The sequence below is a fragment of the Austrofundulus limnaeus genome, unplaced genomic scaffold (assembly GCF_001266775.1).
Source record: "Austrofundulus limnaeus strain Quisiro unplaced genomic scaffold, Austrofundulus_limnaeus-1.0 Scaffold2, whole genome shotgun sequence".
Classification (NCBI taxonomy): domain Eukaryota; kingdom Metazoa; phylum Chordata; class Actinopteri; order Cyprinodontiformes; family Rivulidae; genus Austrofundulus; species Austrofundulus limnaeus.
Genome location: NW_013952404.1, coordinates 7,714,078 through 7,727,817, shown reverse-complemented (window position 1 = coordinate 7,727,817; position 13,740 = coordinate 7,714,078). Strand labels below are relative to the sequence as shown.

Here is a 13,740-nt window from a genome sequence, read left to right as displayed (position 1 = left end):
ACCAGATGCCCGAGCCACCTCAGCTGGCTCCTCTCGACGTGGAGGAGCAGCGGCTCTACTCTGAGTCCCTCCCGGATGACCGAAGAAAATCTCTAAAAATCAAAAATATTTGGCTTAAAAATAGGAACAAAATCTAGAAAAATATAAATAAAGTTTATTCTGAGTTGAGCTTTCTACACCAAAATCAAAAAATGACTGAAAAATTCTGTTTCTTTGACTTGAAAGTCAGCCGGCTGTCATGAGAAGAATGCAGTGTGTATATATTAACAATTTCACACTTAAAGTATTAGCTTTGGGCCAGATAAAAATGTTAACGAGGGCCAGATTTGGCCTGCGGGCCTTCAGTTTGACAAATGTTCCAGGGAACAAGAAGTTGCTGCAGTTTCTCACCTTCTTCATCATTTAGAGCCTCAGGTTTAAACAGAACTGCGTGTTTTCCTCTCGTTAGAGGAGAATAAAAGGTTCGGCCTTCAGCTGAACTGACATTTTGAGTGGAAATGCGTGTGGCGTTCTGTGATGGTGGAGCTCAGTTCAGGTGCATTAGAAACGGCCCACGCTCTGGTAATTAATGCAGGTCCTGCACAGATGAATTTATGCGTTTTGCAGCTGGCAGTGTGTCCCTCCCTCATTGTGTGTGTGTGAGCTGAGGGGAAGTTGAGTGTGATCGCAGTGAGTCACCTGTGCATAATCTGCTTTTTGTCACCACGTTCGACTGACACAACCCAAACGCGTAGTATGTGTGTGTGTGTGTGTGTGTGAGCGTTTTACGGTGTGACCACTTCTCCTGCTCCACACAACTCCTATAGCTCTCACTTTTCTTTACTCCTGACTCTCAGCTGCTAACAGGACAAGTTTCAAATCAATATTTCACAAACRGACTGACTTAAAGCTGTTTTTGTGTCGTGTGATATCACTTTAGCCGTGGCAGCCATCTTGATTTAGCATGAATCCAAAGTTAATGGGTTGTAAATGTGCATCATAAGAATTTTGTTAAAGATATTTTGCTAACAGACAGACCGGGTTGACGCTGACAGTTGAATGCAAAGTTTTAAGAGAAATTATTGCACAACYTGTAAGTGCTCGAGTTATGTATTGTGGGTAAAGCTCAGCTACTACTCAAACCAAACTTTAGCTCAACTTTCTCAAGATTCACTGAGTTACTGCCAATCTTGCGTTGGATGTTATCGATTATCTGCAGCGGCCATCTTGAATGGGATTGGTATCAAAAGMTAATCATCTGTAGTTGCTTATTGAYTGATTAAYCTCTGAGAGTTTTGTTAAACTTAGTGCAATGGTTCATGAGATAWTTTGCTAACAGACACATGAACAATTATTTGTTATGTTCTTGTTAAAATGGACATTTTCCAGATGTGACACACTTTTTCACAGCTAAATGTCAAGCGGCATTTTAATTTCTGAATTTTTCTGCTCGATTTAGGTGACACAGAAACCGTGTGATGGTGTGAAAATAGCCACTGGAAAATTAGCAACCCACACTGAGACGCACAGACAGCACATGCTAACATTGTGTAATAWTGTCTTAGTTTGTTTTTATTTTGTGTGTGTGCMTTTGTGGTTGGTSCAAATTTAGTCTTGGCCTTTTGACATTTAACAAAGAAGCACTTCAGGAAGTCAGAGAAAAGCCTGAGTCTGCGCTTGTTTATTTTCACGTCCAACGACTGCGACCCTGGAGTCTGCAGCTCAGATCGTTAAAGAGGTTTGGAAGTGGAGAGACCTGATTTGAAAGCACGCAGAAAAACCGGCTTCTCGTTGTGAGAAGATTCACGTGYGACAGCAAGCCTTCAAACTACAGGACCTGAAAGTTTGATTCAGCTGGCTCGTGTCCTGTCACACCAGCGTGTTGTTGAGTCACGGCAGGCCTTGAGTTTCAAAGTAAAGGTGCGCCTGACGGAGCAGGAGATAAAAGGAGCCGAGAGAAGAAAACAAACTTCAACGTAGTTATACGTAGAGATAATTAACTCCTCGGCCTGTTTCTGAACCAGTTCATCCAGGATGCTTTGAGGCTCGGTCAAGTTCACGTTCCTCCTCCTACCCTGAAGAACTCACTGTAAAAAACTGAACCTACGCAAGATGGCCGCCACAGCTAACACCGAAATGTCTGCAACACCATCAGTTTGACAAAAACAGAGGGAGGATTTGATGRGTGACAGAGTTGGGCAAAATCGTCCCCTCCACTTCAAATATAACGAACATTTTTTTWAAAAAAAGCTCCGTAATTTATTTATCATAACTCTGGTTTTACTTGGTTCATCAACACAATTTAAAAATTGATGCATAGCCTGAAGTCTGTACTTTTGACACAGTTTGGAACAGATTTTTATGAAGAGTGATTTAAATTGGTCCTGTGACTAGGACACGCAGACGTCCAGGGACTTCGGGGGATTAATCATCACATTAATCGTTATCAGCTAAACACCACAATTAATCGTGATTCATTTTTTTAGCCAATATGAGCCGAGAGCCACAAAACACTGTGATGCTACTTTCTTTAATTCTTATTTGTGTAATAATCCCCAGGAATCTGAATCCTTAACAGGACAGTAAGAACAGTTCTGCTAGCCTAATCCGCTCACAYCTAACAGCGAAGCTAACTGAAGCGAATTTGCATTGAACTGCTAACTTTAAGTCTAACAAACAGCTCATGATACTTTGTGCAGTTTGTTTACTTGCCCATTCAACTGCTTGTAGTTTGAATTGTTTGGTGGACAAAGAAATGTCTTTTTTTGAGCTTTTAGCCAAGATTCCAATGTTTTTGTGGCTATTATACTTAGCTCTTGAGTTAGCGGTTATCAGTTAGCGTTAGCATCCGCTAATTTTCTTGTTTAGTGGTTTATTGTTTGCAATGCTAATTTTTTTACTTACAGTAACAGATTAGTGAAGCTAACTTTTTGGCTAACTGTATACCTCCATGGTAAGAGTTGAAATAGTGTTTTTTTCTGTCTGGAAGATGATAATGACATTAAAATGGTGGCTACAGAAAGCTGCAGTTGTAATATTTACTCTGTTTTCAGTCCACCTTGCTAATGTTTGTCTCCCAACACGCTGACGACACAAAGACAGAAAGAATCTGTTCCCCGCCAAAATAAAAGCTAAAACCATCCGTGATGGTGGATATCATCAGTAAACAAGTACGTGACATTTAGGAGAACCCTGCTGCAGATTTTAGATGAAGAGCGAGACGTGAGAGTGTTTGACTATCATCAGAGTCCCTGTTTCATTTCCTGTTTTCATTCACAACACAGATTAAAGTGAGCTCCTTTAAAGCCAAAAGGTCAGACCTGCAAAACCATGTCTGGCTCATTTCCCACAAAATTACAAGATTTAGGATTTTACAAAAGAAAATTCTAGGAATTCCTTCTCTATAAAAACACATTTTATGTTTAGGGGTGAGTTCATCATCCTGTTGTGAACTATTAGAGATGTTAGACTGAGATAAATGAGATTTAAAACAGCATTAAAGGATAACTGAAAGTCTCAGATTGATCAGACAGGATTAAAACACGTCTCGACACTAAGTTTAAACACAACAGTCGCCGCCGAGTCTCCTCCTCTTCAGTCGCTTTGAAATCGTTGACTTTTTAAAGTTTTATTTGTTTATTTGACTGTTTGTTTTGCTGAAACAGAGCAAACCCTGGTGGAAGCTGAAGACGTACGTCCGCTGGCCTTTAAACGCCGCCAACAGGAGGAAACTGAACTGGGTCCAGCTTGCCGGACATAAAGGTACCGTGTGTTCTGACCCGTTCAGACAAGTATTTCACTGATTACAGGATTTATTGGAGACYCCAGTACTGCAGCTATGAGCCTGTTGTATTACAAAAGATGATGAAAACAGAGACTTTRACCAATATTTACAAGTTTTAAAGTTTGTCTGGAGGATTATTTGTCCAGAGTTAGTCAGCAGAATGTCAGGTTCTGCAGCAAAATTCTTCTTTTTATTTTCTTTGGACATGTTTCATGTTCCTTAATTTAAGTTAATCAGGAACAAATGCTTAAAAAATCTAATTTTTAAAAAAGTGTTTATAAATTATTTGTTAAAAACAACTCGTCTTCATGAGGGAAGGTTTTAAAAACAAGCAGATTTGAATAAAATCAGTCACGCAGAGCGAAGCATCAGATGTTTCAGACAGAAGTAAAAACCATCAGGAGTTTAAAGTGTTGTTGCAAACATAAATCTGACTTCTGTTGTTGCAGAAAAGTGAATCTTTCCTTTTGGATTTGAATGAAGTTTAAATATATAGTAAAAAGAGCCAGGAATGTAAAAATGAACTGAATTCACGTGTTTTGTGTGCACGAAACATGACTTCTGCGTGGGATTGAAATCGCTTCCCTCACTTGTGTGTCTTTAATCCCGTTTCAGGAAACTTCAAGGCCGCGGATGAGGGCACCATCCTGAAAAAGTTCTCCGACAACGAGATGCGGTGCTTCGAGAAGCTGAGGGACGACGCGCTGCGCCCCTTCGTGCCCGGCTACCTGGGCCTGGTGGAGAAGGACGGCGAGTCCTTCCTGCAGATGACCGACCTGCTGGCTGACTTCGACCATCCCAACGTGATGGACTGCAAGATCGGCGTGAGGTAAGACCAGAACGTCAGGGCCTCTGTTTGCTGTTTGGTGTGTAAACATTGAGAGTAATGTCCCCCCTCGCCTGTGCCTCGGCTTTTAACGTGTTTTCGATGGCTGGCCGTCAACAGCCGAGTTCTGTGGAAATGAAATGTGAATAAAAAGTGCAGCCGAGTGACGCGCTCTGACTGRATAAGGGAACACCTGTTGTAACTGCAGGCTGTATGCTTGGCTTCCTGCCACAGCGGGTGGAGGACACACACACACAGGTTTGTTTTTACATCCCCCTGGGGACCTTGAATTGATTTCCGTTCATTTTATGGTAATTTTATCTCCTAACCCTGACCTTTTTACCGTAAAATTAACCTCACAGGTACCTACCTGACCCTAAAACTAACCTAAACTCAATTCACACACACACACCAATGCACACACTTATTGTGCTTGCTACTTTCATGGGGACTTTGCATTGACTTCCATTCATTTTCTTTCACTTCTATGGCCCAACCCTGACCCTAAACCTAACCCCCCGGCCCAAAAACTGCATTTAAAATTACGGGGCCTGAGCTTCAGGCTGCATAAGGAGCTATAGGTCCCCACAAGGTGGTCTATTTGTTTAAAAATGGGCCTTGCAAGGCAACACATGCTAGAACACACACACACACACACACACACACACACACACACACACACACACACACACACACACACACACACACACACACACACANATTTTTAATAAGATTTTTTTTTATTTTAAACTTAATTTGTTTTTTGTTGTTTTGAATCCACAAAATACTTTTTTGGGGCCAGCACTGATTGGCCAAGCAATCTCACATGATCCTCTGCAGCAAGTGATGGCCAAGCAGGGCGTGTCATCACGACTTTACACAAGTGTGTCTTTACCTCCACGGCAGAGGCTCCACCGAACCCGAGACCGGCTCATCGAACCCCTAGGGTTCGACCGAACCCAGGTTAAGAACCACTGTAATAGTCTGAGTCCAAAGATTATTCTGTTGTAGAGTTACGTTTGATATTTACTCAAAGTTTCCTTCAAATCTGTCCAGTTGTTCACAAGACATTCAGGTCTTGTGAATTATTCCATGCAATTATTCCACAAATTGGAATAATTATCCTGCTGTATAAACCCTGCATAACCCAAAAATGGAGTTTCACCATATTGGTCTTTGACTACTTCTGGTCCTGACAAGGTAGGTGTTTGTACCAGAAAAGGTCCTAAAAAGTAACAAAAACAGGTGCACACACACACACACACACACACACACACACACACACACCCACACAACTCCCACGTAAAAACACACGCACACAAACTAATTCTTTCATTTGTTTATTCCGCGTCGCTGTGCGTCCCTGTATTCAAGCACATTTTGCAAACTCAGGGTGTCCCTGGAGACCCCCCTCCCCCCACCCCCACCCGTCCTCGACCGCAGCGCTGCAAAACCCGCCAACTCGCACAAACACGCACTTTCGCACAGTTTAGAGAGCGGCGCGCGGGAGTCTCCTCGCAGCTTCCCTCTTCGGCGCAGAGGAAGTTGAGTTGACAAACTGAAACTGAAATTTACATGCGTGTGCACATCGCTGTTTGCTGTGAACGTGAGTGACACAAAGAAGAAGACAGGGCTCATGGTTCAGCAGGTTTTAAAGCACAGAAATACAAAAAAACAGTGTAAAAACTAAAATATCTCAATGCAGCGTGAGTGTGAGTTGGATAAAATGTACACAGTAGTTACAGAGGAGTTTTTTTTCCCCTATTTGTTGAAGGACGTACCTGGAGGAGGAGCTGGTGCGAGCGAGGGAGCGCCCCAAGCCTCGGGAAGACCTGTACAAGAAGATGGTGGAGGTGGACAAAGAGGGCCCCACGTCCGAGGAACATTCCCAACGGGGCGTCACCAAACCTCGTTACATGCAGTGGAGGGAGACCATGAGCTCCAGCAACACGCTGGGCTTCAGGATAGAGGGGATCAAGGTAGTGCCCATAACAGAAAAGGGTTACATCAACCGCACTGTTTCAGCAAATCACAGAGTTTTACTCAGGGATTGTTTTAGGTTTGACAGACGGASAACAAGTCAGTCGTAAAGAAGTGTGTCATCCTTTTCATAGCCCGGTGTACTCGGCCCACAAGGTGTGCGCTCGTTTGTTCCTAAGGTGTAGCCGAGCTGCGCTGACAGCTCCACAGCAACACCTCTGATGACTAATCATCCACCACGCAGACGCACCTTACAAAGAAATCTGGAGAATTATGTGTGGATTTCTGAGAAACAAAGAACACGTTCAAATGGTCCAAACCTCTAAACGCTCAGTAGTTAAACTGTAGAGCGGTTAATCTTCAGGAGGTTTTAGTGTCATTCATCAAACTCAAGTCTTCTGCAGGTTCAAGTAATTCACAGAAAAGCGGTCTGGTCGCAGCAACACGGCCTGTTTCTGTGGTGCAGAACCTCAAAAAACAAACACAAAAAAACAGGGTGAGTCAAAAGTCTCAATACACKCTTTTATTTCAGAAAGAAAATATCTGAATACCGTAACAGGTAAATAGTGAGGGCATCTATCTTTTAGACTATGTCCAGAACATGGCCGCCATCTTGAGTCAAGAGCAGGTTTTACTGTGTTGAAAACTGAGCCATAATATGTATTGCACATCTGATTACAGCAATCCATTTCTGAGACAATTTTAGTCTTCTTTGATATGCTACATGACCCCTTCCCATTAGAAAAAAATTGTCCTTGATCCAATATGGCAGTTTTCAAGATGGCGGCCATATTCTAAACACAGTCTAAAAGATAGGCCCCCTCACCCATTACTTACTGGAGTATTTTGATTTCTTATTTTCAGTTTTTGTTTCTGAAACAAAAAGGTTGTCCTGAGACTTTTGACTCACCCCATGGATCAGTGTTTTTTAAAGGAATCCATTATAACATTAGACTTTATTTGATAAATATTTATTTTAACTGTAAAATAAAGACTGTAAAAATACTGTAGGCTGTTTGATTTTTATAATTTTTAAACTAAATTTTTAAAAATATGTTACATGGACTGAACCATTTTATTTACACGCAAAGCATTCTGGGTAAATAATGACGTCTACTAGGTCATCTTCGAGGCAGCGAGCTATATCCACCCTGAAGATTAATCTTGGACAATATCTGATGWTTGTCTCTTAGATGAAACCAGAGAGCGCTGACAGAGAGGAGAAGGTAGAAACYATTCAGTCTACAACTGAACATATGGATGGAGGACCTCAGTTTAGTTTGTTTGTCGCGCTAGCACTGAGCTAATACATATAATGCAATATGGCGTCGGTGCTAACGCTAAAGCTAACAGGCTAAGCTGAGGTTCTTCTTCCATGAAGCAGCTCTGTTGTCCTCCATTTATATTTTCAGTTACAGGCTGAGTCATTTCTACCTTCTCCTCTCTGTCAACGCTCTCTGGTTTCATTTAAAAGAGTCYATCHTCAGATATTGTCCAAGATTAACCTTCAGGGTGGATACAGCTCGCTCACACCGAGGACCTATCCACATCATCATTTACCCAGAATGCTTTGTGTGTAAATAAAATGGGTCTGTCCGTATTAAAATATATTTTTAAAAATTTACAAAACTGAACAGCCTACAGTATTTTTACAGTCTTTATTTTACAGTTAAAATATATGTTTATCAAATAAAGTCTAATGTTACAGCTAATCAGGGATCCCTTTAAACTTTTTAGCTTTCGGACCCCAAAACAACATTTGTGGAATCTTGTGACCCCATATACTGTATTACAGGTTTATGTATTCAAACGGAAATAATGACAATAATAATATGATACTGCTTTTATTCATTTATGATTAATCAATGTATTTATTATTTTTGCCATACTTATAGTGAAAACGTTCCACTAGCAGTTTATTTGCGTTTAAACMGATGTCTGGAAATCARACYGGGACCCTCACTTGATGTTTCATGACCCCCACATGGGAAACCACTGCTGTAGCAGAATCTGTGATTTTACGAGGAAAAGTGTAAGCATGGTGTAGACAGAGATCGTTTCATTGCGCTCTATAACATTTTTCTGCTCGTTTCTTCTCTCTTAGAAACACGACGGTTCGTGTCGAACCGACTTCAAGAAAACCAGGTCGGAGCCGGACGTCATCAAGGTGTTTAAAGACTTCGTCGGAGGGGACGTCAGCATTATAGTACGTGGCAGACACTTACAGAGCACTCATTTACTGAAAGACACACAAACTTCCCTTACAGTACTGAGCATATACAAACACGTACACAGGCGTCACCTGAAACGCTCGACTGACTACAAACACAAACTCTGTCGGCTCCTACATCTGTGTTCAGCGTTTAAACAGGGATAAGTAAATGATGATGTCTCCATGCTTATATATGAAATGTCAGGGATGGTTTAATAATAAAGTATTTGAACAGTAAGAGCAGAGTAATCCGAGCTGCAAAGCAAATATTACCTCTGCATGACTGATTGAGTTTTGGCCTTCGGATCCACACACACTCCTCACCTTTATGTAACACCATGTTTGTCTTTTTTTCCTCTCTCCCTTTGAAACACAGAGGTCTTATTTGCACAGACTGACAGAGATCCGGCAAACCCTGATCATGTCAGAGTTCTTCAAGAGTCACGAGGTGAGGGCAGAAACTGTATGACCACGAGGATGACTCACAACTTTACAGGAATTAAAAAACCGCTTACACAGCATTTCTGGCTGCACGCCAACAGGAGGTGGTTTTAGTTTCAACACAAAACTGAGACCAATCCAGAATCTAAATTATTTAACAAATTGATTGTTTTTATTTGTATTAAGCATTAAAACCAGAGGTGGGCACAGCTAATCAAAAAGTTAGCTTCACCAACTCATCATCTGCTAACAAGCTAACATCTGGGTTTGTCAGTCCCACCAGTTTTCAGCTGGACGGAGACAAATGTGTGATGTCTTAGCAGTTAGCTGTTAGCYTTAGCTTGCACTAAGTTTTACTTGTTTAGCTTTAGTGAAGTTATATTTTTAGTTAGTAGACGTAAAGTTAACAAAACCTAATTTAGCGGAAGCTAATTGGTCCGCAAACAGCTTTCAAAAAATCTAACCTGCTAAGAGATAAATTAGTTCCACTCTTAGCCGTTAGCTGATTAGCAGAACCACACCTACCATTATGTAGTTGGTACTCTATGGTTAGAAAGGCCATAGGTCTTATGAATCCCTTAAAGAATCTGTAAGGCTCTGTTTTCAAATCTTCATGTTTTATTTTTTCAGTGAGGATATGTATTTGGTTTTGTTTAATCTGTGTAAAAAAACCAAACCAAAAGGCTCAAACTCTGCTCTTGTCGTTTCTTTTCCCAGGTTATCGGCAGCTCTCTCCTCTTCATCCACGACCACACGGGAAAAGCTCAGATCTGGATCATTGACTTTGGCAAAACCACGTCTTTACCCGAGGGTCAYACTTTAAGTCACGATGTTCCCTGGCAGGAGGGCAACCGGGAGGACGGGTACCTGTGGGGGCTGAAAAACCTCTTCTACATCCTGGAGTCGATCAGCAACGAAGGACCCGAGGAGATGAGCCAAACTACAGAAACACACCGCCACTGACCTTTGACTTGTAAGGAGCTAAAATTAACCTCAACCAGCCCCACAAAGAGATCCGACTTTTAGCTTTGGGTGATTTGTGCTTCATCAAAGCATGATGGACCAAAGAAGGCGCACCCTCAGCACGCTGCACCACTCAATATTTAATACTGACACAGACCAACGGAACAAAAAGGGACATGAAAATATCTCACGAGGGACTGAGCGAAGGAGCAAAAGCACTGACACTAATACGAGTTCCCACCCACACACAGAACAGAAGTGAGAGTGCAGGGATCCTGCGTTTGGTGGAAAAAAAAAAAGAACTTATAATGAAACCAAGATGAGAGCCAGAGTCAAACCGTCTGGTTTCACTCCACAACAAAGTCCTTTCAGGGAAAAACTGAAGTGTAAAGATTACACTTTGTTTTTAAAGAGTCTTTTAATGGATTTTAATCTTATAATTGCAGCACTTGATGCTGCGCCCTTTGTGTGAAACCAATCAACGTGTATGAGAAATTAAAATGGAGACGGTTTATTTGAAGAGTAAAACACTATATTGGTTTATATTCAGCTCAGACTGAGTCGTTACTCTTAGACGAGTTGAAACAAATGAGGTAAAAATGTGGGTTTATTTTGGGTTTGGTGTTTATCCTTATGCCTAAATGTTGAAAATTATTCCATCCATCCATTATCTGCTGCTTGATCAGGGAGGTCCATTCCTCTTCCAGGTTTTTGTAGAGGACTCCCAAGTTGTTCCCAGGTCCAGTCTCTGCAGTGTGTCTAGGGTCTTCCTCAGGGTAAGACCTGGCTACATTAGTACATCCTAACCAGTGGTGGGCACAAAACGCTAATCCACTAATAGCGAATCTAGCTGCTCTTTAGCGGACCGATTATCTTCTGCTGATTTTAAGTCTATTAAAAAAATTCACAATTCTAAAAACTTCTATTTTTATGCTGTTTATCCCAAATTAAGTTAAAAACAATCTTTTACAACCAGTGCTGGACGTGTCAGGCACCGTGTGTGGAGCATGTAGCATCTTTAGCAGCTAAACTTCAAACAAAGAGCAGCGAAAAGACTATACAGTAGGGCCACACTACAATTTTTTTAAATTACAAAATAAGTCGTAATATTACGAGATTAAAGTTGTATTACAAGAACCCCTACACAAAAAAAAAGCAGTTAAAATGAGAAGTGTTGGGCATCTTGTGAAGTTTTTGTATCGGTTTTAAGAAACACTTAATCTTTTAACACGTCAGCATCAAATTATCAGCAGCAGGACTTTGAAACGATTGTGCAAACGACTATATGGATTCATATGATGTAGTAAAGCTTTAGTTTAGTTAACGGCATTGATGGATTTAGTCATCACATAATGTGGAAGAAAGCATATTACACGAGTGACCCCATCGTGGTTTACTTCCTAAACACAGTGACACGCACGGCTGTCGACAGCAGGTGTGAGGAAAATGATGAAAACAAAAACAGGAACGGAAAATGGACATGTTTGATGATTGACTTTTTTTCTCACAATATTATAATATAACATAACAATAATATAACATTATTCTAGTAATTAAACAAAAAAAATCTTATTGTGTATGGTCCTAAAACTCCGTTGTTGCTGTTGTTTGACTAACTTCAAACTATATTTATAAAAATACAAACTTGATCAAAGAAATGCTTTTATACTGAAGGGATTAAACCGGAAGTATAGCCTCTGGTTTAGATTAGCCGATTGGCTACAGATGATCCCACCCACCTTCAAATTAAACCAATAGAAAATAAAGGTTTTGTCGTCAGCTTCCAATTTTTTTTAAATCTGGTTCGCTTTAGCGTAGCTGAGAAGTTTAGCGTWTTAGTGGTTGTGAAGCTAAACTTTWAGCTTTTATCAGCCRTTTTTTTTTTWWAGCTTTTAGCCTTTTATTTTTCTAAAACTTTATTTACACATCAACATCTGGAAATCAGAACATTATTGTTTCCAGTAAGTTCAGTGAAGTTAGAGTGCCTCTTTATTCAAGATATATTAAAAATATACTATTTTCAGTTTGTGTTTTCAAATTATCGTGATGGCAACGACCATTAWAGTAAATAAAAATCAACTCAAAACATAAATGTGTAGAAACATTTACGTGAATAATTTGCTGTGAGACAAACTGAACAGCTCCTCCTACTGGTTGAGCAWTGGTATTACATAAACAACTTTAACAAAGAGCAAGAACAAAGTTTATTTAAAAATAATGAAAATACAAATGCAGTTGGTTGCCTACAGAGGTGAGTATAAAAATAAATATTTTCACAGCTGCTAGACTGGCTTCCATCTCTTACACTTTCACTTACAGCTTTATCAGACGGGTTACTGGCCAACAGAACCAGAACAWGAAGAAAACATTTGAAATATTATAAATTATTCAATTGTTTTTAATAAAATGTGATATTCCTATTAGTATTTTAAAGATTCTAACTCAAAAAACAACAATAAGACGACTAAATATTGATTTGGTGACCAGTGATGTGAAAAACAAATATTGGATTTTTTTTTTGTATTTTCATTAGATGAATATTTTATTTTTGTAAAAATGCCAAACAAAATTTTTCGAATGAGCATCAGATAAAAAAATCCTGAACTTAAATGMGTACTAGGATTATTTTTTCTGTGTAAAAATATTCTACAGTAGCTTTTAAAAAGGTGTTTCATTTCATTTTAGTTTAATTTCAGCCTGAGAGCAACTGTACATTCAGTTTATAATAAAACAAACCATTTACATCTTTTACATTCTAAACCAGCATCAACTAAAGTTCTAAATAAAAATAAAGTCAAAACATAAATACTGGTTAAATATGTCCACATTTTCACTAWTTCTAACGACTAATCCTAATAAAACTGGTTTATCTGCAGCTGATTGTTTGGTTTTACCGCCCCCTGCTGGAAAAACACAAGTATTACACATGGCAGTGATTGAACTACAACACATTCAACAGAAAACATAAATGTTGGAATAAAAAGCTACAAATAAATATCCAGTGTTCAGAAACCAAGGTAAATATACCTCACAGATACAAGGTCTGGCTACCTACTTATAAAAACACCTGCAGGTCAGGTACACATTAAAGCAAGAGATTTAACACACACACACATTGCATCTTTCTATCTTTACGGGGACTTTGCATTGACTTCCATTCATTTTTCATGCATTTCTACAGCCTGACCCCCACACCCTAAAATGATCAGCCATATTAGAACCAGTCTTTGGGCCCTAAAAGGACTACTGATCCTGACAAGGTAGGTGTTCATACCAGAAACTGTCCTAAAAAGGTAACAAATACATGCACACGCACACATACTATGTCTCTCTATCCTTGTGGGGACTTTCCATTGACCTCCATTCATTTTTTGGAAATTTTATAGCCTAACCCTGATCATTTACCCTAAAATTAACCTCACATGTAGCAAACCTGACCTTAAAGCTAACCTAAACTCAATTCACACCTTGATTCTAACCTGACATTGGTCCCCACAATTCACTTCGGTCCCCACCTGGCTGCTTTTTTTTGTAAAAAATACCCCATGTTGTAGG

The 13,740-nt window shown here is 40.0% G+C and overlaps 1 protein-coding gene across 1 annotated transcript in view; it reads left to right on the top strand.

Annotated features, from left to right (window-relative positions):
- The window catches only part of itpka (inositol-trisphosphate 3-kinase A), a gene marked incomplete at its 5' end in the record, with an annotated part of 15,695 nt that extends 3,067 nt beyond the window's left edge, over nt 1–12,628 (top strand). The window contains 6 exon segments of the mRNA XM_014014252.1: nt 3,645–3,741; nt 4,379–4,592; nt 6,364–6,568; nt 8,674–8,775; nt 9,158–9,229; nt 9,940–12,628. Of these exon segments, the coding sequence (XP_013869706.1) occupies nt 3,645–3,741; nt 4,379–4,592; nt 6,364–6,568; nt 8,674–8,775; nt 9,158–9,229; nt 9,940–10,185 (936 nt within the window). The 3' untranslated portion in view covers nt 10,186–12,628.
- Nucleotides 12,629–13,740: the final 1,112 nt, after the last annotated feature.